At 41.9% G+C, this 25,214-nt stretch overlaps 1 protein-coding gene across 2 annotated transcripts; it reads right to left on the bottom strand.

Moving 5' to 3' along the window:
- Positions 1 to 11,870: 11,870 nt before the first annotated feature.
- LOC115152937 (NADPH oxidase organizer 1) lies at positions 11,871 to 18,102 on the bottom strand. 2 transcript variants are annotated; one of them, XM_029697876.1, is made up of 8 exons: positions 17,862 to 18,102; positions 17,596 to 17,676; positions 17,283 to 17,355; positions 16,899 to 17,082; positions 16,464 to 16,657; positions 16,160 to 16,273; positions 13,808 to 13,925; positions 11,871 to 13,301 (listed from the first exon to the last, which is right to left on the bottom strand). In XM_029697876.1, exons 1-8 carry the CDS (start codon positions 17,934 to 17,936, stop codon positions 12,569 to 12,571), a joined length of 1,572 nt encoding a protein of 523 aa, XP_029553736.1. In that variant the 5' UTR covers positions 17,937 to 18,102; the 3' UTR covers positions 11,871 to 12,568. The 2 variants fall into 2 exon arrangements, with proteins under 2 accessions (XP_029553736.1, XP_029553737.1); XM_029697877.1 differs by having other exon boundaries at positions 16,899 to 17,076.
- Positions 18,103 to 25,214: the final 7,112 nt, after the last annotated feature.

The following is a 25,214-nucleotide window of genomic DNA, read 5'->3' as shown; positions in this document are numbered from 1 at the left end:
GGTTGTTGTCCTTGATTATCTTTTTGGCCTTCCTGTGACATCGGTGCTGTAGGTGTCCTGGAGGGCAGGTAGTTTGGCCCCGGGATGCGTTGTGCAGACCGCACCACGCTCTGGAGAGCCCTGCGGTTGTGGGCAGTGCAGTTGCCGTACCAGGCAGTGATACAGCCTGATGCTCTCAATTGTGCATCTGTAAAGGTTTGTGAGGGTTTTAGGTGACAAGCCAAATTTCCCAAGCCTCCTGAGGTTGACGAGGTGCTGTTGCGCCTTCTTCACCAGTCTGTCTGTGTGGGTGGACCATTTCAGTTTGTCAGTGATATGTATGCAGAAGAACTTAAAACTTTCCACCTCCACTGCTGTCCCGTTGTTGTGGATAGGGGAGGGGGTGCTTGCTCTGCTGTTTCCTGAAGTTCACGATCATCTCCTTTGTTTTGTTGACACTGAGTGAGAGGTTATTTTCCTGACGCCACACTCCTAGAGCCCTTACCTCCTCCCTGTAGGCTGTCTCGTCATTGTTGGTAATCAAACCTACTACTGTTGTGTCATCTGCAGACTTGATGACTGAGTTGGAGGCGTGCATTGCCACGCAGTCATGGGTGAACAGGGAGTACAGGACAGGGCTGAACACCCACCCTTATGGGGCCCCAGTGTTGAGGATCAGCGAAGTGGAGGTGTTATTTCCTACCTTCACCACCTGGGGGGCGGCCCGTCAAGAAGTCCAGGACCCAATTGCACAGGCCGGGGTTGAGACCCAGGGCCTCAAGCTTATTGATGAGCTTGGAGGGTACTATGGTGTTTATTGCTGAGCTGTAGTCAATGAACAGCATTCTTACATAGGTATTCCTCTTGTCCAGGTGGGATAGGGCAGTGTGCAGTGTGATGGTGATTACATCTTCTGTGGACCTATTGGGGTGGTATGCAAATTGAAGTGGGTCTAGGGTGACAGGCACGGTGGAGGTGTTATGATCCTTGACTAGTCTCTCAAAGCACTTCATGATGACAGAAGTGAGTGCTACGGGGCGATAGTCATTTAGTTCAGTTACCTTTGCATGCTTGGGTACAGGAACAATGGTTGACATCTTGAAGCATGTGGGGACAGCAGACTGGGATAGGGAGAGACTGAATATGTCTGTAAACACACCAGCCAGCTGGTCTGCGCATGCTCTGAGGACATGGCTAGGGATGCCGTCTGGGCCGGTAGCCTTGCGAGAATGTACACGTTTAAATGTCTTACTCACGTTGTCCACGGAGAAGGAGAGCCCACAGTCCTTGGTAGCTGGCCACATTGGTAGCACTGGGTTATCTTCAAAGCGTGCAAAGAACTTGGTTAGCTTGTCCGGAAGCAAGACGTCGGTGTCCGGTTTGCCTGGTTTTCCTTTCTTAGTCCGTGATTCTTTTTAGACCCTGCCACATACGTCTCGTGTCTGAGCCGTTGAATTGCGATTCCACTTGTCTCTATGCGGACGTTTTGCTTGTTTGATTGCCTTTTGGAGGGAATGACTATTCTGTTTGTATTCTTCCATATTCCCAGTCACCTTGCCATGGTTAAATGCGGTGGTTCGCCCTTCAGTTTTGTGCAAATGTATCATCTATTTACAGTTTCTGGTTAGGGTAGGTTTTAATAGTCACAGTGGGTACAACATCTCCCTTCTTGATGAAATCAGTAACCGTCTCAGTGCACACGCCAATATTATTCTCGGAAGCTACATATCCCAGTCCACGTGATCAAATCAATCTTGAAGTGTGGATTCCGATTGGTCAGACCAGCGTTGAATAGTCCTTAGCACGGGTACTTCTTCTTTGAGTTTCTGCTTATAGTAAGGGAAGACCCCCCTGAAATGGACAAAAATGAATGGGATCTTATTGGTACCGTACGAAACATATACACGATGTACAATACCACTCATTTAGATGCCGTTTCATTCAAAACATATTGCAAATGTCATATGGCAAATGCCAAGTGTCACACAGCAAAAATCCAATAGATGGCGAGCGCGCTCCACCGTAAATGTTCTTATTGCAAATGTAACACAAGTCAAGACCCAAGAGTAAAATTTTGAAAATGCGAAAAAAAATTCAAAAACTTATCACCCCCTTTAAAAAGTGCTTTCTGGACCGTTTTTCAAAATTCTTTCGATTTTTTTGTCAATTACACATGTATAAGAACCGTATGAACATACTTTTGTCATATTTTATTGTTATATATTATAAGTCAAAAGTCAAAGTCTAAAGTCACTTTTTTTTGCCAAATGCCATAAGAAATGTCCAAATGCAATATGAAAGTATTGAATGTGCCAAATCAGGATGTTTTGTCCATTTGCCATGTACGATCATGGGAAGTCGGTTTCCAAACCCAAAAGTCAGTGAACCAATGGCATTTATACGGCCCAAATGATATATAGCCCTATGTTAGCCCTATGACCAGCAGCATACCACCCTGCATCCCACTGCTGGCTTGCTTCTGAAGCAAAGCAGGGTTGGTCCTGGTCAGTCCCTGGATGGGAAACCAGATGCTGCTGGAAGTGGTGTTGGATGGCCAGTAGGAGGCACTCTTTCCTCTGGTCTAAAAAAAATATACCAATGCCCCAGGGCTGTGATTGGGGACACTGCCCTGTGTAGGGTGCTGTCAATTGGATGGGATGTTAAACAGGTGTCCTGACTCTCTGAGGTCATTAAAGATCCCATTGCACTTATTGTAAGAGTAGGGGTGTTAACCCTGGTGTCCTGGCTAAATTCCCAATCTGGCCCTCATACCATCATGGCAACCTAATCATCCCCAGCTTACAATTGGCTCATTCATCCCCCTCCTATCCCCTGAAACTATTCCCCAGGTTGTTGCTGTAAATGAGAATGTGTTCTCTGTCAACTTACCTGGTAAAATAAAATAAATAAATAAAGCTATGAATCAACCTCGATGGTCTATTTGTCATGTATGATGAGGGAGAAGTGGGACTCTGTTTTTTAACGATTTTTTGAAAAACGTCCAAAATGACCAGGGGTGCCCCCTATTGGATGGGCATGGGTGGGGGGTGCTCCCTACCCAACCGTAGACCCCTTGCTCCCCCCTAAAGGCATTAAAAAACATTTTAAAATGTGCTTCTGATAACCCATTCCAATCACCAGGTGCACAGCTGTCCATTTGCAATATGTTTCAATGGGCATTTACCATCATGAATTTGACATGCTCAAAAATACTGCAGAAATGCGAAATTGACTGGCCCGATGAACTCGGGATGGCCGAGCAGTGATAGTGGTTCCTCTCCATTGCTCGTTGTGTTGATTTCATCATGTCCATTTGGTGATGTTTTTCACTGTTGAATCATATTGCAAATGTACTGTCCATTTGCAATATGTTTCAATGGGCATTTACCATCACGGATTTGACATGCTCAAAAATACTACAGAAATGCATAATTGACAGGCCCGATGAACTCGAGATGGCCGGGCAGTGCTAGTGGTTCCTCTCCATCGCTCGATGGTGACATGAGAGAAGTGGGACTCTGTCGTTTTTTAACGATTTTTTGAAAAATGTCCAAAATGACTAGGGGCGCCCCCTATTGGATGGGCACGGATGGGGGGGGGGTGCTCCCTACCCAACCGTGGACCCCTTGCACCCCCCTAAAGGCATTTAACTTCTTATGGCTGGAATCCCATTAACTGGATTGATATGACAACAGCCAGTGAAAGCGCAGGGCGCCAAATTCAAACAACAGAAATCTCATAATTAAAATTCCTCAAACATACAAGTATTTTACACCATTTTAAAGATAAACTTGTTGTTAATCCCACCACAGTGTCCGATTTCAAAAAGGCTTTACAGTGAAAGCACATCAAACAATTATGTTAGGTCAGCGCTTAGTCACAGAAAAACACAGCCATTTTTGCAGCAAAAGAGAGGAGTCACAAAAAGCAGAAATAGAGATAAAATGAATCACTAACCTTTGATGATCTTCATCAGATGACACTCATAGGACTTCATGTTACACAATACATGTATGTTTTGTTCGATAAAGTTCATATTTATATCCAAAAATCTCATTTTACATTGGCGTGTTATGTTCAGTAATGTTTTGCTTCCAAAACAGCCGGTGATTTTGCAGAGAGCCACAACAATTTACAGAAATACTCATCATAAATGTTGATGAAAATACAAGTGTTATGCATGGAACTTTAGATAAACTTCTCCTTAATGCAACCGCTGTGTCAGATTTCAAAAAAGCTTTACCGAAAAAGCACACCATGCAATAATCTGAGTACGGTGCTCAGACATAAAAACAAGCTATACATATATCCGCCATGTTGGAGTCAACAGAAGTCAGAAATAGCATTATAAATATTCACTTACCTTTGATGATCTTCATCAGAATGCACTCCCAGAAATCCCAGTTCCACAATAAATGTTTGTTTTGTTCGATAAAGTCCATCCTTTATGTCCAAATACCTCCTTTTTGTTCGCACCTTCAGTTCACAAATCCAAATTCACGACGCGCAGGCCAGACGAATACTCAAAAAATTCCATTACAGTTCGTAGAAACATGTCAAACTGTCACGACTTCTACCGAAGTCGATGCCCCTCCTTGCTCGGGTGGTGCTCAGCGGTCGACGTCACCGGTCTTCTAGCCATCACTGATCAGTTTTTCATTATCCATTTTTTGTCTTGTCTTCCATCACACCTGTTTCCAATCCCATTAATTACTTGTGTATTTAACCCTATGTTTCCCCTCATGTCCTTGTCGGTGATTGTTTGTATGTTATGTTACGTGGATTTGTGTTTTGGTGTGCGACGGGTATTTTTTACCCAGTTTATTTTGTACTTTGGTTATGGAGTTTGTTTTTTATTAAATGCTCCATATTTAACCAAATTGGTTTCTCCTGCGCCTGACTTCCCTGCCACCTACATTCACGAATATGACACAAGCGATGTATAGAATCAATCTTTAGGATGTTTTTATCATAAATCTTCAATAAGATTTCAACCGGAGAATTCCTTTGTCTTTAGAAATGCAATGGAACTCAGCTACCTCTCACGGGCACACTCATGGCTGAAGCTCATGCCCATCTGGCAGTCCTCTCACTCAATCAGCTCTTAAAGTCTTCCCTGTGGCTCAGTTGGTAGAGCATGGTGTGTGCAACGCCAGCATGGTGTGTGCAACGCCAGCATGGTGTGTGCAACGCCAGGGTTGTGGGTTCGATTCCCACGGCGGGCCAGTACAATTTTTTTTTTTTAAATGCATGAAATGAAATGTATGTATTCACTACTGTAAGTCGCTCTGGATAAGAGCGTCTGCTAAATTACTTAAATGTAAATGTTATTCTCCCCCACTTCACAGTAGAAGCCTCAAACAAGGTTCTAAAGACTGTTGGCATCTAGTGGAAGCCTTAGGAAGTGCAATATGACCCCACAGAAACTGTATATTGGATAGGCCAAGACTTGAAAAACTACAAACCTCAGATTTCCCACTTCCTGGTTGGATTTTTTCTCAGGTTTTTGCCTGCCATATGAGTTCTGTTATACTCACAGACATCATTCAAATTGTTTTAGAAACGTCAGAGTGTTTTCTATCCAGATATCCTAATAATATGCATATCTTAGCTTCTGGGCCTGAGTAGCAGGCAGTTTACTCTGGGCACCTTATTCATCCAAGCTACTCAATACTGCCATCCAGCCATAAGAAGCTAAAACCATTATAAAAATGTTATCCTGGTAACCCGTTCCAATCACCAGGCGCACGGCTGTCCATTTGCAATATGTTTCATTGGGCATTTACCATCACGAATTTGACATGCTCAAAAGAATGCAGGAATGTAATATTGACTGGCTCGATGAACTCAGGATGGCCAGGCAGTGATTCTGGTTCCTCTCCATCACTCGTTGGTGTTGATTTCAGAATGTCATTTTGGTGATGGTCTTTCACTGTTGAATCATATTGCAAATGGACAAAAGTCTGCCAGAAAGTCACCGTCCATCAGTCAATTAGATATCATTCTGACACCAAACTGATACAAACTGACACCAGACCCACTTTTTCCAACTCAATTATAAGCCAACTATCACATATTTCAGAGCAGGCCCATAATTCACAGCACCTTCTGTTTAAAGCATAATAAAAACTTAAAACACGTAGTTACGTTCTAGCTGCGGGTCCAGTTCTGACATTATGTGTAGGCCTAGCCGAGGCGACCCCGACTCCCAAGTTTAGGCTTGATAGGTTATTTGGAGCCTGAGCAGCAACCTTAATTGGTGCTGAAAATCAAAATTTTCTGGGCATTGCTACGGGGTCCTTGAATGAGCTATTGGACAGAAACATTGGGGTCCGTCTCTATGGGCCGAGGCAGTTTCAATGCACCTAGTCTTGCGACTCTGGGACTTTTCTAAATGTCGTCATTTTCGTAACGGTCAAAATGAATTTAACTTTTAATGGATAGGGGGCAGTATTTTCACGGCCGGATAAAAAACGTACCTGATTTAATCTGATTATTACTCCTGCCCAGAAACTAGAATATGCATATAATTATTAGCTTTGGATAGAAAACACTCCAAAGTTTCTAAAACTGTTTAAATGATGTCTGTGAGTATAACAGAACTAATTTGGCAGGCCAAAACCTGAGAAGATTCCAAACAGGAAGCGCCCTCTCTGACCATTTCTTGGCCTTCTTGATCATCTCTATCCAAAACAGGGGGTCTCTGCTGTAACGTGACATTTTCTAACGCTCCCATAGGCTCTCAGAAGGCAGCAGAACGTTGAATGATGACTTTGCAGGCCATGGCTGAAAAACAGTAGCGCATTTGGATAGTGGTCGATCTGAGAACAATGAGACTGGGGCGCCCGTGCACGAGCCAACTCCATGTTTTCATTTTCAGTCTTTGAACAAAAACAACGACTCCCGGTCGGAATATTATCGCTTTTTTTACGAGAAAAATCGCATAAAAATTGATTTTAAACAGCGTTTGACATGCTTCGAAGTACGGTAATGGAATATTTTGAATTTTTTTGTCACGAAACGCGCCGGGCGCGTCACCCTTCGTTACCCTTCGGATAGTGTCTTGAACGCAGGAACAAAACGCCGCTATTTAGATATAACTATGGATTATTTGGAACCAAACCAACATTTGTTATTGAAGTAGAAGTCCTGGGAGTGCATTCTGAAGAATTACAGCAAAGGTTATCCAATTTTTCTTATAGTAAATCTGAGTTTGGTGAGGACCAAATTTGGAGGGTGTCAAAATAGCTAGCCCGTGATGGCGAGCTATCTACTCAGAATATTGCAAAATGTCTTTCACCGAAAAGCTATTTTAAAATCTGACACCGCGATTGCATAAAGGAGTCCTGTATCTATAATTCTTAAAATAATCGCTATGTTTTTTGTGAACGTTTATCGTGAGTAATTTAGTAAATTCACCGGAAGTTTGCGGGGGGTATGCTAGTTCTGAACGTCACATGCTAATGTAAAAAGCTGTTTTTTGATATAAATATGAACTTGATTGAACAAAACATGCATGTATTGTATAACATAATGTCCTAGGAGTGTCATCTGATGAAGATCATCAAAGGTTAGTGCTGCATTTAGCTGTGGTTTTGTTTTTTGTGACATTATATGCTAACTTGAAAAATGGGTGTCTGATTATTTCTGGCTGGGTACTCTGCTGACAAGCCTTTTTGAAATCGGACAGTGTGGTTAGATAAAGGAGAGTCTTGTCTTTAAAATGGTGTAAAATAGTCATATGTTTGAAAAATTGAAGTTTTCGGATTTTCGAGGACTTTGTATTTCGCGCCATGCCCATCATTGGATATTGGAGCAGGTGTTCCGCTAGCGGAACGTCTAGATGTAAGAGGTTAAGTTATTGTAAATGTACGAGGCTGTTTCTCGGTCTGGGAACCTTCTAGTGCCACATAACTCATCGTGCACTATTGACTTGAGCTCTAGAACAGGTTTCTAAAGTTTCAGAGCTCTAGGTCTGAATATTCTTTGATAGTTCGAACAAAGATAACTATTGCAGGCTCTGTGTGTCTCTAAGCCCCACACTGTGTCACTCCATCCTTGCTGTGTGTGTATGAGCTTTTCTTGGAAATTTGATAGGATACATGACTGATTTACAGTTCATGAGGGTTACCTAGTCACACATATGAAGTTTTGGAAAGATGTGACTTTTTTAACCCTTCGAAACAGCCACTGTGACCCCAATTGAAGGCCCTTCCGGTTGGCACAGGTAGCTTAAAGTAAACACATATCCTCATTGGGGTAGGCTTTTACAGAATCCTGAGTTTAAAGTCTTTATGTTAAGAACTGACTGATTTACACAGGGTTGAATGCAGTGATTTTTGAGATCTGCAGGTTGGTTATATCAAAACACCTTCCGGTTACTCCAGGAAGCTTAGAATCAACACAGGTAGACCTCACAGTGGCCTGATGGTATGTCATCGAAGACAGGTTCATAAGGAATTCATAACCCACATAGGCAGCAGGTTGAATTTAGGGGAATAGGCAATGTATTCCTATGGGGAGAGAAGTCATTGAAAACTGTTTGATGTAAACACCTTCTTTTCACTGTTAAGGGTTAATGCCACATTGTCAAGGTTAAGCTTGCACAGATCGGGAGGACCTCAGGAACGTTCCTGAGATCGAATTGTGCTTCTAACCCCAACGATTCCACCGCTTTCCCCCAAAAGCACCTGAAATTTAGGGCCAGGCTGCATTATGGGCCGACTTTTTTCACGTTCGCTGCGCTCAGACCGAGCAAGCTAAGGTCAGGCGGGGCATCTTGTTGAACTCGGCACTGCCTAGAGATTATGGTAATGCCATTGCAGGCTATGTGTGTCTTTAAGCCCCGCACTGTGTCACTCCATCCTTGCTGTGTGTGTATGTGTGTTTGTGAGAGCTTTTCTTTGACATCTGTTGGGAGAAATGACTGATTTACAGTTCATGAGGGTTGCCTAATCACACATATGCAGTTTTGAAAAGATCTGACCTTTTTAACCCTTCGAAACAGCCCCTATGACACCATTTTAAGGCACTTCCGGTTGAGACAGGAAGCTGAAAGTGAACACATATCCTCCTTGGGTTAGGCTCTTATAGAATATTGAGTTTTAAGTCTTTACATTAAGAACTGACTTATTTACAGAGGGTTGAATGAGTGTGTGTTATTTCCGAAAATCACCGAAAATCACAGAAATCTCGCAGAGCTCCGAAATCCACCTTAACAGATTCCTCTGAACACACTGCAACTGGATCTGTAACTTTTTTTGAAGAGTTTTTTTTTTAACATCACCAATTGTACATTGTACAATTTCTCTTAAATTACGATAGATAAATTGCTGGTTCTTTTTTCCTGACACCGTAGGTTCATGTACTTTGACGTGAAGCGGTCAAATTAGTGCTCTATTTTTGTTTTTGACCTCTAATCCCAGAAAAATGGGATTAACTCTTAACTCAAAAAGCGTTGAGGCCTCGACGCCATCTTTTTCGGGGCCAACTGCCCATTATGCTAAACCTATGCTCACCAAGTTTCGTCTTCAAAGTCTTTTCCATTTAGGAGAAAAGGCCACGTCGTGATTGGTGATGTTCTGTACATTTGCAATATGATTACATTCGCCCTTTGGTGGTATTTTCGGAAAAATTACCAAAATTTGAACATTTTATAAAACGGAAACCGAATGTCCGAGAGACTTCATTCGATGACTTCCCAGAAGATCTGGCCCCGGTGCACGGCCCGCCGCCGTCTAGTAAGGGGCCGTACATTTGCAATATGGAGTTTCTCATCAACCATACAGCAAATGCCAAAATGTTCCCTTCATGTATGGAAGGGAGGAGCAAAATGGAGTCGTGGTCAGATTTGCCAATAGGAGGGCGGTGGAGGGCCTTGTATGCATCCCGGAAGTTGGAATAACAATGATCGAGTGTTTTTCCATCGCGAGTACTACAGTCGATATGCTGATAGAATTTTGGTAGCCTTTTCCTCAAATTTGCTTTGTAAAAAATCCCCAGCTACAATTACTGCAGCCTCAGGATATATGGTTTCTAGTTTGCATAAAGTCCAGTGAAGTTCCTTGACGGCTGTCGTGGAATCGGCTTGAGGGGTGACATACGGTGCTGTGACAATAACCAAATACATTTAATTTGGGAGATAACACGGTCGGCATTTGATTGTGAGGTATTCTAGGTCAGGTGAACAAAACGCCTTGAGGTCCTGTATGTTATTACAATTACACCATGAGTCGTTAATCATGGAACATACGTTTGTCAGTCACAGTTCTGAAGCTTCCCTCCTTTTGTTTTAATTGAATTGGTGCCAACTTGTGGCATGCTTTGAATACATTACACTGATCTGACTTACTGGCAAAATGTTACAGGAATCCTGTAAATTGGAGACATGGGAAAAAATTTTTGTTACATCAGCAATGTCGGTATTTTCAGTGATTTAAAGGTCAATTGAATAATCTACCAATGTTTTTTTGTGTAAACAAAAGAATTTATTACCTTTCTTACAGTATTAACCTTCTCTTAAAAGCATTCCCACCAGTAAATCATTGATCCTTAAGCAATTCCCATTAGGCACATTCCCTTGTCTTTGCTTTGACCATTCATGAATATTAACTCATTTTCCCAATAAGCCGTCACTCTTTTAGCAACACGTGTGTGTAATAAGCAAGAATGGCACTGCGCCAGTTCAGCTACTCTACCCAGCGTCTACGTGTTTAATCAGTGTCCTTCCTGCTTGTGTTTGGATAAAAGTCATAATGTCAACACAATTAACACTTTCTTCCTGACTGTAAATGCCACTCCTAAAAGTACACTGTTGGTTTGCTTTAGTTTCAAGTTTCAAGTTTTAATGTCACGTGCACAAGTCCAGAAGTAATAGTGGAAGTTATAGATGAAATCAGAGAACCTCAATTCATGTAATGATTTGGAAACTCCACATTCTTCTCTTTTATATATTTCCTTCATTGTTTGATTGACAGATTTAATCTAGATGCAGTAGGCTAGTTTCATCTTGTTGTGATAAGGAATGGATTGCTACTGTGAGTCCACTGTTCCTTTTCTCAGAGGGAAACTATCAGAATACCTTGTTTATTTAACTAATAAATGGGCCATAAAGTGCTGTCTTCTTTTTCTTGTCATGAAAAGCAAAACATATATTGTCCATACAGATTGATATTGAATATGATACGGTTAAGTTATTTTTAAGATGTGATACCAAGTGAATCCCTTTGTCTGTAGCATAAGTCACGTTAACAAAGGCCTTTTCTCGACATACACAGAGAGAGATTGCTGCCAACAGCAACAATTTGAGAAACTAATTTATTATCTAACAGTGTCAATGGCAAGGCGAAGACAGACTGACAAGAGCTTTATTTTACAACGTTTGTTCATCAGTCTTTCTAACTGACTGTTAGAGAACAGAAGAAACCGAGTTACATAACATGCTGTTATTCTCACCTCAATCAGAAGTAAATCGACAATCTCAGACTCCAACGTCTAATAGTGTCAAGGCAATCCCCACAAATGTTTTTACACAATGCTTTTTCTTCACTTCATTCATTTTGCAGTTTAAGTCACCTCGCCTTTGAAATGAATGGAATTGAACTCATTTAGAAAGATAAAAGTAACAAGAAAAACAGTGTAATGAACCATTTGAATCATAATCTCAGCTCCTCAATCACTTCTAGTGTTTTCTTAAATACCACGGGTATCTGTTCACCTGATGTTTTCGCAGGCAACTGGTGGCTTGTGTGTGTGTGTTGGAGGGATGTTTTTAATAAGATGTTCAGTTTGCTTGCGATGTAGTGGATTCTGAGCTGACAATATAAACGGAAAGAAACATGTGACCACAGTAGAAAATACGACTTGGAAAGAGAGAAGATGAATACATTGAATTCAGTGTATAGGATATTGTTTAATGCACACTATATTAGTTAGACATGCATATAAGGCATACAGACAGTAATGGTAAATAGTTACAGTAAAATTCCAGTATGGAATAACAGTGACTTCAGACACCAATAGAAGAATGAAATGTAGGCTACAACAAACAAACCAGTCATTGGTCAACAACAAACAAACCACTCATTGGTCAACTCCAAAGAGGTATTTAGGCTACAACAAACAAACCAGTCATTGGTCAACAACAAACAAACCAGTCATTGGTCAACAACAAACAAACCAGTCATTGGTCAACTCCAAAGGGGTAGATCTAAAGCATATGAGACTGTACACATTTGAAAAAGTACTTTGTCACGTAACTTTTAATTTACTGAATAAAAAACAGAAGTACAATATGTTTCCTTCCCATCTTAACTCTGATTATGGATAAAAGGCCTGTCGAGAGTTTTTTATTTGACAGGTACATTACTCGCATAAAAAGGGTTGGATGGAGTCATGGTTAGTGTAACATACAGCATAGGCATTCTTATGCTAATTTAACCATAGTCTCATGAGCCATACTCAAAGTATTGCGCTACATGATGTAAAGTCGGCCGCGAGAGACGAGTTTAAACCTAACCCCAAAACCCCCACTCCCCACGGCTCCCCATGACCCTATCTCCCACTTCCCCTACCACTGCTGCCAACCTTTCTAGTGGGTCTGGATGGGGTCCTGCAGGGAGAACTCCCCCCTGGAGGCCAGGGCAGCCTTGCGGGTCATGGTGGTACACCGAGTCAGGATCTCATGTGTTCTGGGTCGTGTGGGCACCCTGGGGGCAGCGGTGGGCATCTTACAGGACCCAGCCTCAGGCCTGGAGATGGAGTAGAGGCTCTCATCTGGTCGGCTGCGGCCACTATTCCTCTCCCCTGGCTCGGGTGAGGACTTGGGGCTGTGTGGGGGGCTTAGGGGGTCCTCCTCACTGGAGGAATACGCCCTGACACTCCGGCCCAAAGACTCAATGCTTGACGAGCTGTCAGAGATGGAGGACTCTGCCCCGCTGATGGTGCTCTTGCGGATTGCCGGATTCGGGTTTGACTCCAGGTCTTCTCTCTGTCTTTGGGATGGAGGGACAGCCATGCCGAGACAGGTCTCAGACAGGAGCTCCAGAGAACGGGTCTTTTGGAGATGGGGAGCCCGGTACAGATCACCCCTGGGCTGGGTAGTATGCTCCTTAAGCTCTGCCTCCTCATACAGGGTGGCTGGGTAGCAGTTGCTAGATTGGCTTCCACCACTTGATGCCAGGTTGAGAGTAGAGCTGTTCATGTGGGTTGCCAGATTGAGAGAGGAGCTGTGCAGCTTCCTCTGCAGGGTGTGGAAGCCAGCACGTGGGTTGTTGTAGGGCTGCAGGTACATGGAGGGAACATAGCCCATCCTGCCATTATACCTGGAGAGAAAAGAGCTGCATCACTCAGAGTTCAGATTGTTCATTTTTTTACAGGACATCTTCAGGTCATGACTTTCATGTCTTTGCTTAACAGAATATTGAAGTGGTGCCGTTCGTCACCATCAATCATCATTTGTCAAAAGGAACCACTAACAGGTGATTGGTCATCCCTACTCTCTTCACTGTTGTTCGTTACCAAATAACACTGTAAGAAAACCACGGGATGTCACTATGACATTTTATTTCAGGTATTAACTTTTGGTGGCCAGCCAAGTAGGTGCTCCCTGTTCACATAAACTATAATCACATTTGGAGTGACAATGCATTCAAAAGTTCCCCCCACATTCTTGCTGTCACACTATTGTAGCCAAGACAATGAGAGTTTGTACATTGGTTGCGTTGTCTTGTCACAGACCAGACAAGTAAATGCAGTTTGGTTGCTTTGTCTGTGTAGTATTCTGAGAGGCAGACAGGCAGACTGATAGTCAGGTTACATGTTGACATACCTGATGAGCCACCATCCGTCATCTGATTTCCTTAGCACCTCTACCACAGAGCCAATAGGAACAGGCACCTCGTCATTATTGTTAGTGGAGTAACTCCTCATAGCACAGTAGAGAGTTCCTGAGGGACAAACCAGGAAGCTTGTTAAACAACAGAGATTCCTTTCTACAACACCATCAGCAGTAGTCCTTCTGGGAATTTATACAGTGCCTTTAGAAGGATTCACAACCCTTTACTTTTTCCACATATGTTTTTCAGAATAAAAGTGGAAAGCTCTTAGAGACTTACCAAGAAAGACTCGCAGCTGTAATCGCCACCAAAGGTGCTTCTACAAAGTACTGTCTCAGGGGTGTGAATACTTATGTAAATTAGATATTTCTATATATCAATGAATGTGCAAGAAAAACATATATATACAGTGCCAGTCAAAAGTTTGGACACACCTTCTCATTCAAGGGTTTTTCTTAATTTTTTACTATTTTGTACATTGTAGAATAATAGTGAAGACATCAAAACTATGAAATGACAGATATGGAATCATGTAGTAACCAAAAAGTGTTTATATTTTAGATTCTTCAAAGTAGCCACCCTTTGTCTTGATGACAGCTTTGCACATTCTTGGCATTCTCTCAACCAGCTTCACCTGGAATGCTTTTCAACAGTCTTGAAGGAGTTCCCACATATGCTGAGCACTTGTTGGCTGCTTTTCCTTTTCTCTGCAGTCCAACTCATCCCAAACCATCTCAATTGAGTTAAGGTCAGGTGATTGTGGAAGCCTAGAGGTGTGTTGGGTCATTGTCCTGTTGAAAAACAAATGATAGTCCCACTAAGAGCAAACCAGATGGGATGGCGTATCGCTGCAGAATGCTGTGGTAGCAATGCTCGTTAAGTGTGCCTTGAATTCTAAATAAATCACTGACAGTGTCACCAGCAAAGCACCCCCACACCATCACACCTCCTCCTCCATGCTTCGCGGTAGGAACTACACATGCGAAGATCATCCGTTCACCTACTCTGTGTCTCAAAAGACACGGCAGTTGGAACCAAATATCTCATATTTTGACTCATCAGACCTAAGGACAGATTTCCACCAGTCTAATGTCCATTGCTCATGTTTCTTGGCACAAGCAAGTCTCTTCTTCCTATTGGTGTTGAAGGGGTTAAACCAAGGCCTCATACCTTTTAAAGGGTTAATAAATTGTGTTATGATAAACTGTAAGGTCTCCTCTTAGGAGACCTCTGTGTGTGTGTTAACACCTGTTTTGAGTATTGTGCCCTTCAGACACTATCAGAAGGCGGAAACCGCCTACGCTCATACTCCTTGCCATAATATGGACTTGGACTTTTACCAAATAGGGCTGTCTTCTGTACACCACCCCTACCTTGTCACAACACAACTGATTGGCTCAAATGCATTAAGGAGGAAAGAAATGCCACAAATTAACTTTTAACAAGGCACACCTGTCAATTGAAATGCATTCCAGGTGACTACCTCATGAAGCTGGTTGAGAGAATGCCAAAAGTGTGCAAAGCTGTCATCAAATCAAATGGTGTTTTCTTTGAAGAATCTCAAATGTAAAATATATTTGGATTTGTTTAAACCTTTTTTGGTTACTACATGATTGTGTTATTTCATAGTTTTGATGTCTTCGCTATTATTCTACAATGTAGAAAATAGTACAAATAAAGAAAAACCCTTGAATGAGTAGGTGTCTCCAAACTTTTGACTGGTACTGTATATGTTTTCACTTTGTCAGTATGGGGTACTATGTGTAAATGGGTGAGAAAAATATATTTAATCCACGTTGTATTTTTTTATTTAACTAGGCAGGTCAGTTAAGAACAAATTCTTATTTACAATGACAGCCTACAGTGGGTTAACTGCCTTGTTCAGGGGCAGAAGGACAGACTTTCACCTTGTCAGCTCAGGGATTTGATCCAGCAACCTTTCTGTTACTGGCCCAACACTCTAAGCACTAGGATCGCTACCGCCCCAAACAGAACAAAATGTGAAATAAGTCAAGGGTGTGAATATATTCTGATGGCACTGTAGATAGTGGATCTTGACAAATCTCAAAACCATGACACAACATCTTGTAATGCAATATTGTAATCTGTAATACAATCTCTGTCTGTAATTCTCTGCTGTTGTTATGATGAGGGTGATTTATCTCGCTCAGGACTACCCCCTGGTGTTTGGCTGGCTGTGGAATGTTCGAACGACTATGGTTTCACCATTCACCAACTGCAATCCAAAGTAGGCCTAGTATATTAAACAAACTCACAACATCTACTGTGATCAAGTTTGGACTGTGGAAAGGATATGCATTAATATACAGTAAGAAGTATCTCACCCCCCAAGGGAATTCCATCCATTTCATCTTCATCCTCCTCTGCCTCACAAATCTCCAGGTAGGGAGCAGGGAACCAGGCTAACTGTTTATCCTCGTTCTCTACCAGCCACCAGCCTGAATGAACACACACAGACCGAGACAGAGGAAGTCTTAATTAGACTAGTCTTACTTTCCATGCTTCTCCACACAAAGCTTGAAAGTGGAGCATATCCCAGGTTAACAGTGTAAGGAGAAATTAAATGTGGGCTAACCTACATTAAAATGCAGGTAAATAAAAGTAAACTATATTAAAGAGGACTCTAACCTGCCGGGTCTTTGATGAGCACGTCCAGCCTCTCATCCAAGGCCACTTTAAAGGGCCTGTTCTTAGTGTCCTTGGTGTTGTAGGGCCCCACACAGCGGTAAGACTGGCTAACAAAGGCGTGTGTCCTATTGCCCACGCTCAGACGCTGCCCGCTCATGTTCCCCACCCCCTCCTTCGATGGCAGCGTTATGACGCTGTAGAGAGGAGACAAATGCTGACGGTAACATACCTGCTGGAGGTTTTCTTTAAGTTTTTATGAGAAGATCAGAGTGCTAGGCTCATAAAACATTGTTGCCATTTAGTAAGTAGATGCTGTCATCCGGTACGTTAATCTACGATTTAATTATTAGTGTAGTGAAATAAGAAGGCTGAAACAATGAAAAATATATATTTTTTAAAAAGAAGCTGAAACAAGGAATGTTTGTATGTGTTTACCTGTTCTTGGTGAAGTCTGCCTGCAGGTCGTGATCTTTGGGCATGAAGAACTGAGTGACCTCTGAACTACGGGTCACGGAGGGGTCACACCTGAGCAGGTCGCTGCAGTAGTTCTCCAGTAAGTTCATCCGACGCATCAACCAACTAGGACCCTTCTCCTGGATCTTTCTCCTCATAGCTGTGGCTGAGAGAAGACAACAATTAGTAAGGTCTGAAAAATGTATTCCCTCTTTTTTAATTGTTGAGGTTTCACTCTTTCATTGAGGTAGGAAGAAGAACAACATGAATGTGATGAGGAAGTGAGATAGCAAAGTGACGAAGCAGAGTTTAAATAGTTTGGGGGTAGATTGTGAGGCAAAGATGAGACTGAGGTTGTTGACTTACCTCTGAATTTGGGAATCACTCTGTCTCTCTTGCGGAAAGGATTCCCAAGGAAAAACCTCTTCTTCAGTTGTCTCTGTTGAAATAAGAGGAGGGATATCACATATCCTCTGATAAAGATGTATCAATCACTTTCAATTGTTACATTTGTTTATCATTTAGCAGACACTTATCCAGAGCAACTTACAGGAACCATTAGGGTTGAGTGCCTGCTCAAGGGCATGTCGACATATTTTTTACCTACTGGCCCAATGCCCTTAACCGCTAGGCTACCTGACGCTCCTTTATTGATGTACAGGTTCAATTTAAAACTTACATGAAACTCCTTCAAATCTAGGAACGATCTGTAGACAATTACTTCACTCTCATCAGACCACAGTATGGAGATCATAAACATCTGTAGAAAAAGTGAAATTATATTACTTTAGAATACTATGTAAAAATGTAACAGATACAAATATAAGAACTTTTTTTAAATTGATCAATTTATATAAACAAAAATGGAATACACACACACACACACACACACACACACACACACACACACACGCCTTATGCTTATTAATTTCTATAGTGGTTTACCTTGACTTGAAATGCCTCTCTATATATCACTCCAATAATCTGGGCACTAGTGGCATAGCGTATCTGGTCTCCCATGTCTGAGTTTATTCTAATCTAATTTTGAGTTGATAATCTAATCTTTCTCTCAAGCCTCTTGCTTTGATCTCTATCTGCTCGACTAGTTTAGTACAATTTATACTTTAGGAGAAGAGGCGGAGTCGGTTGGCACTTATGAAACTACATCGTCACCGTGGTGCTTTTTACCTGTCTGTGGGCTGTGGTTTGGTCATGGGTAGGCACCAGGCTTACATTTACTTATCCATTGATTGTAGGCATACCAAGTAGCCTACTACGAACTTGCAAAATGTGAATTAATTCTACCTTACACCTAGCTGGCAAGATAACTTCAGAGAATGTTAGTTAATACCTGCTAGGTGTTTGTGGCACTGAAGAAGCACAGTAGCAACATGGATAGTGTCGAGAACCTGTTGCTGTGAATAGGATGGGATGATGAACCACATGTAGTTGTTATCGAACCTGTTTTTGGCTGATATTACCTGTGTGTGTGCATGCAATTACACACACACACACACACACACACACACACACACACACACACACACACACACACACACACACACACACACACACACACACACACACACACACACACACACACACACACACACACACACACACAGTGTTGTTATTGTCCAATGCAAATTTGTTTTAAATGACTCAACGGCTCGTCAGAGTTAATAATCTACTAGTACCAGCCTTCTCCATGAGTAGGCCTAATGCCTGATGCACACACCTCATAGAGGTTAATAATCTACTAGTACCAGCCTTCTCCATGAGTAGGCCTAATGCCTGATGCACACACCTCATAGAGGTTAATAATCTACTAGTACCAGCCTTCTCCATGAGTAGGCCTAATGCCTGATGCACACACCTCATAGAGGTTAATAATCTACTAGTACCAGCCTTCTCCATGAGTAGGCCTAATGCCTGATGCACACACCTCATAGAGGTTAAATAGTAGTGATATTGATGCTATTATACACAGTTTTATTTTAGGCATTTCATTTAGAAGCCTAATGTAAACATGCCGATCCAGCGCACAACAGTACTGGCGACCTAAAGCCTATCGCCATTTGTGCGCCGATTTTTGCCCGCCTACTACAGATTATGCATTTAGATGTGATGCAGTTGTAGTGAGCTCCTCTCTATGCAACCTGGCCTCAGGGCCATTCGTTGCATTTGAAAGGTTACATTACATTGCGAATTGAATAGTAGTTGTAGGCTACAATATCATAAGAACTAGAGGAAGTATCATACCTCTTACCCAGTCTTTCAATATCATATGAGTTGAATGACATCCTGTAACTTATCATAATATCATATCATATGAGTTTGATAACATACCGTAACTTATCATCATATCATATGAGTTTGATAACATACCGTAACTTACCATCATATCATATGAGTTTGATAACATACCGCAACTTATCATCATATCATATGAGTTTGATAACATACCGTAACTTATCATCATATCATATCATATGAGTTTGATAACATACCGTAACTTATCATCATATCATATGAGTTTGATAACATACCGTAACTTATCATCATATCATATCATATGAGTTTGATAACATACCGTAACTTATCATCATATCATATAACTAAATAATAATACAGCATCATAATGTGTATCAGCAAGCAATATGGTATTCATTTATATGAATGTGATAATATAAATATATATACATATATTTTTTTAAATAGACTAAAGCTATTCCTGGTCTATGTAGTTAAGTAAATAATGTATAAACTTGTTATACATTGAATGTGAATATATAATACATTGAATAATGTATGTGCCCAGTTCCAACCAGACAGGTTATCTATGCAAGCATCAGCATCTCTGCTCAACAATAGACAACAGCTTAGGAGGAAGCAGAGCATGGCATGACACTTGGACTGGCACGTTTTACCAGCAACTTATCAGAAAGGCTGATGCATGGCATGTGGACTATCATTCCACTCTCAAATACCAGTAACACATCGGTGAAGCACCTATCCTTTCATTCAGTCAGTTCCAGGAACCTTACCTTTCATTTGGGGATGAGTCACTGGAGTCTGTCACTTCCCTTTCCTTGTTGTCTCCTAAAAAAAAAGCTGCAATAGCCTATGTATCCATGGCCATACAGAATATTAGAGAATATTACAGTTGTAGGGTCTTTACTTTCAAAAAATAGAAAAAAATTGCCTACTCCAGCATTGTTGTTATCTTATTTTTCAAACATCATAATGAGGCCGGTAGAAATAAAGAGGTAAAGGGGGACCTTTTAAATACAGAAACTGTGTGTGCAGGCCTCTTGTTTTGTCTGTATCAGGCATGTGTGTGCAGGCCTCTTGTTTTGTCTGTATCAGGCATGTGTGTGCAGGCCTCTTGTTTTGTCTGTATCAGGCATGTGTGTGCAGGCCTTTTGTTTTGTCTGTATCAGGCATGTGTGTGCAGGCCTTTTGTTTTGTCTGTATCAGGCATGTGTGTGCAGGCCTTTTGTTTTGTCTGTATCAGGCATGTGTGTGCAGGCCTTTTGTTTTGTCTGTATCAGGCATGTGTGTGCAGGCCTTTTGTTTTGTCTGTATCAGGCATGTGTGTGCAGGCCTCTTGTTTTGTCTGTATCAGGCATGTGTGTGCAGGCCTTTTGTTTTGTCTGTATCAGGCATGTGTGTGCAGGCCTTTTGTTTTGTCTGTATCAGGCATGTGTGTGCAGGCCTTTTGTTTTGTCTGTATCAGGCATGTGTGTGCAGGCCTTTTGTTTTGTCTGTATCAGGCATGTGGTTGGCGGGGGGACCTTTTAAATACAGAAACTGTGTGTGCAGGCCTTTTGTTTTGTCTGTATCAGGCATGTGGTTGGCGGGGGGACCTTTTAAATACAGAAACTGTGTGTGCAGGCCTCTTGTTTTGTCTGTATCAGGCATGTGTGTGCAGGCCTCTTGTTTTGTCTGTATCAGGCATGTGGTTGGCGGGGGGACCTTTTAAATACAGAAACTGTGTGTGCAGGCCTCTTGTTTTGTCTGTATCAGGCATGTGTGTGCAGGCCTCTTGTTTTGTCTGTATCAGGCATGTGGTTGGCGGGGGGACCTTTTAAATACAGAAACTGTGTGTGCAGGCCTCTTGTTTTGTCTGTATCAGGCATGTGGTTGGCGGGGGGACCTTTTAAATACAGAAACTGTGTGTGCAGGCCTTTTGTTTTGTCTGTATCAGGCATGTGGTTGGCGGGGGGACCTTTTAAATACAGAAACTGTGTGTGCAGGCCTTTTGTTTTGTCTGTATCAGGCATGTGGTTGGCGGGGGGACCTTTTAAATACAGAAACTGTGTGTGCAGGCCTTTTGTTTTGTCTGTATCAGGCATGTGGTTGGCGGGGGGACCTTTTAAATACAGAAACTGTGTGTGCAGGCCTTTTGTTTTGTCTGTATCAGGCATGTGGTTGGCGGGGGGACCTTTTAAATACAGAAACTGTGTGTGCAGGCCTTTTGTTTTGTCTGTATCAGGCATGTGGTTGGCGCTTGCAACACCACAATAGTAGGTTCGATTCCCGGGACCACACATACATCAAATGTATGCACACATGACTGTAAGTCGCTTTGGATAAACACGTCTGATAAATGGAATATATTATATTTTTATTATTATATATTATATTATGTGCATTTTGACTCTTGATTAAAGAAATTGGCATTGGATACTTGTCACCCACTTTTGCTGTAAACTGTATAGTGTAGTAACATAATAAATACTGTATTTTACTGTAAGTAAATCTATTCAATCTTATTGTATTTGGAACCAAATATGAAATACCGCTACATGTTTATAGCCACTTTGTGACTCCTTCATCTCCAGTGAATGTGTGCGTTTGTGTATGTGTGCGTGTATTGTCGTGGAATATTTCTGATTCAAAGGTGAGAGTTTTAGATTTCATCAAAACAATCAAATGTTATTATCAATTAAGAATTGCAATAATGAAGCTGGTCAATGACCACCCTTAAGTGATCGCTGAGAGCCCAAATAAGCAGGGTTAGGTTACAGCTCTTTATAGAAAAGTACATCCTCCTGAATGTTCATGACAAACCACAGATGTATAGAATTATACATTGTGCTATCAAGCAACAGACAGCAAGATTTACATTGCGGCAGGTTTCTGTCACTAGCTCATTTACTGCTTGTTATACAGGTTTAGCTTCTCAGTTTTGCAATCCTTAACACACAGATACTAATCATTCAATGGAATGCAGGCTGTAGGTTCTATCACCAAGCCATCATATATCAATTGTTAGCGCCAAGCCCCAGAGGTCCAACTCAGTCCCACAGACACAGATGATACAATACGTGGTGTATATGTCACGTCCTGACCAGTATAGGGGTTATTTGTTATTGTAGTTTGGTCAGGACGTGGCAGGGGGTATTTGGTTTATGTGGTTCGGGGTGTGTGTCTATGTAGAGGGGTAGTTGATTTATGTGTTCCGGGGTTTACTTTTTAAAGGTTATTTTTAAAGGTCCCATGCAGCCGTTTTTATCTCAATATAAAATAATTTCTGGGTAACAATTTAGTACCTAAAGCTTTCCACCTTCTCCACTGCGGTCCTGTCAATGTGGATAGGAGCGTGCTCCCTCTGCTGTTTCCTGAAGTCCACGATCAGCTCCTTAATTTTGTTGACGTTGAGAGAGAGGTTATTTTCCTGGTCCCACTCTGCCAGGGCCCTCACCTCCTCCCTGTGGGCTGTCTCATCATTGTTGGTAATCAGGCCTACTACTGTTGTGTCGTCTGCAAACTTGATGATTGAGTTGGAGTCGTGAGTGGCCACGCAGTCATGGGTGAACAGGGAGTATAGGAGGGGGCTGAGTACGCTCCCTTGTGGGGCCCCTGTGTTGAGTATCAGCGAAGTGGAGGTGATGTTTCCTACCTTCACCACCTGGGGGCGGCCCGTCAGGAAGTCCAGGACTCAGTTAAACAGGGTGGGGTTCAGACCCAGGGCCCCGAGCTTAATGATGAGCTTGGATGGTACTAGGGTGTTGAAGGCTGAACTATAGTCAATGAAGAGCATTCTGACGTAGGTATTCCTCTTGTCAAGAAGGGATAGGGCAGTGTGCAGTGTAATGACAATTGCATCGTCTGTTGATCTATTGGGGCGGTAAGAAAATTGAAGTGGGTAATGGGTGTCAGGTGTGATAGAGGTGATATGATCCTTAAGCCTCTCAAAGCACATCATGATCACAGAAGTGAGTGCTACGGGGAAATTGCCATTTAGTTTGGTTACCTTTTCTTTCTTGAGTACAGGAACAATGGTGGACATCTTCGATGCAAGTGGGGACAGCAGACTGGGATAGGGAGAGATTGAATATGCCCATAAACACTCCAGCCAGCTAGTCTACGCATGCTCTGAGGATGCGGCTAGGGATGCCATTTGATCAGGCATTCTTGCAAGGGTTAACCCTCTTAAATGTCTTACTCACGTCAGCCACGGAGAAGGAGAGCCCACAGTCCTTGGGAGTGGCCCGCATCGGTGGCACTGTGTTATCCTCAAAGCGGGCAAAGAAGGTGTTTAGCTTGTCTGGGAGCAAGACGTCGGTGTCTGCGACGTGGCTGGTTTTCCCTTTGTAATCCCTTTGTGATTTTCAACACATTAATGTTTCTTATAAAAGAAGAAAATATGCAGTCAGTCTCTCCTCAACTCTTAGCCAAGAGAGACTGACATGCATAGTATTTATATCAGCCTGCTGATTACAATGAAGAGCAAGACATTCCCCTCTGTCCTGGGCCAGCTGCACCTTAACTAGGTCTTCATTAGACCACACAACTGGACAATAATCAAGATTAGACAAAACTAGAGCCTGCAGAACTTGCTTTTTGGAGTGTGGTGTCAAAAAAGCAGAGCATCTCATTATTACGGACAGACCTCTCCCGATCTTTACAACTATTGAATCTATATGTTTTGACCATGACAGTTTACAATCCAAGGTAACACCAAGTAATTTAGTCTCCTCAACTTGTACAACAGTCACACCATTCATTACCAGATTCAGCTGAGGTCTAGAACTTAGGGAATGATTTGTACCAAATACAATGCTCTTAGTTTTAGAGATGTTCAGGACCCGATTATTACTGGCCACCCATTCCAGACAAAAGACTGCAACTCTTTGTTAAGGGTTTCAGTTACTTCATTAGCTGTGGTTGCTGATGCATATACGGTTGAATCATCAGCATACATGGACATACACGCTTTGTTTAATTTGTAGGTCATTGGTTAAAAAGAGTAGAAGGCCTAGGGAGCTGCCCTGCGATACACCACACTTAACATGTTTGACATTAGAGAAGCTTCCATTGAAGAAAACCCTTTGAGTTCTATTAGATAGATAGCGCTGAATCCACAATATGGCAGATGTTGAAAAGCCATAACACATACGTTTTTCCAACAACAGGTTATGGTCAATAATATCAAAGGCTGCACTGAAATCTAACAGTACAGCTCCCACAATCTTCTTATTATCAATTTCTTTCACCCAATCATCAGTAATTTGTGTCAGTGCAGTACATGTTGAGTGTCCTTCTCTATAAGCATGCTGAAAGTCTGTTGTTAATTTGTTTATTGAGAAATAGCATTTGGTCTAACACCATTTATCCAAAAATGTTCTAAGAGCTGGCAGCAGTCTTATAGGTCTGCTATTAGAAGTAGTAAAGGCCGCTTTACCACTCTTAGGTATCGGTATTACTTTAGTTTCCCTTCAGGTCTGAGGACAAAGACTTTCCTCTAGGCTCAGATTAAAGACATGACAGATAGGAGTGGCTATAGAGTCAGCTACCATCCTCAGTAGCTTTCCATCTAAGTTATCAATGCCAAGAGGTTTGTCATTATTGATCAATAAATAAAAAAATCCACCTCTCACATACTAACTTTACAAAATTCAAACTTGCAATGCTTTTCTTTCATTATTTGTTTTTTTATGCATGAATACGATGGCTCACTGTTTGTTGTTGGCATTTCCTGCCTAGGTTTGCCCACTTCGTCAATTAAGTAATCATTAATATCAGATGAACAATCCATCTGATTTGAATTTATTTTCTCCATCAAATCAAAACACATTTTATTTGTCACATGTGCCGAATACAACAGGTGCTTACAAGCCCTTAAAATGCTTACAAGCCCTTAACCAAGTGCGCAGTTTAAAAAAATACAGATAAGAATAAGAAATAAAAGTAACAAGTAATTAAGAGCAGCAGGTAATTTGTACATGTAGGTAGGGGTAAAGTGACTATGCATAGATAATAAACAGCGAGTTGCAGAAGTGTAAAAAC

Source organism: Salmo trutta, chromosome 18, assembly GCF_901001165.1.
Source record: "Salmo trutta chromosome 18, fSalTru1.1, whole genome shotgun sequence".
Taxonomy (NCBI): domain Eukaryota; kingdom Metazoa; phylum Chordata; class Actinopteri; order Salmoniformes; family Salmonidae; genus Salmo; species Salmo trutta.
This window is presented reverse-complemented; position numbering and strand designations above follow the sequence as displayed.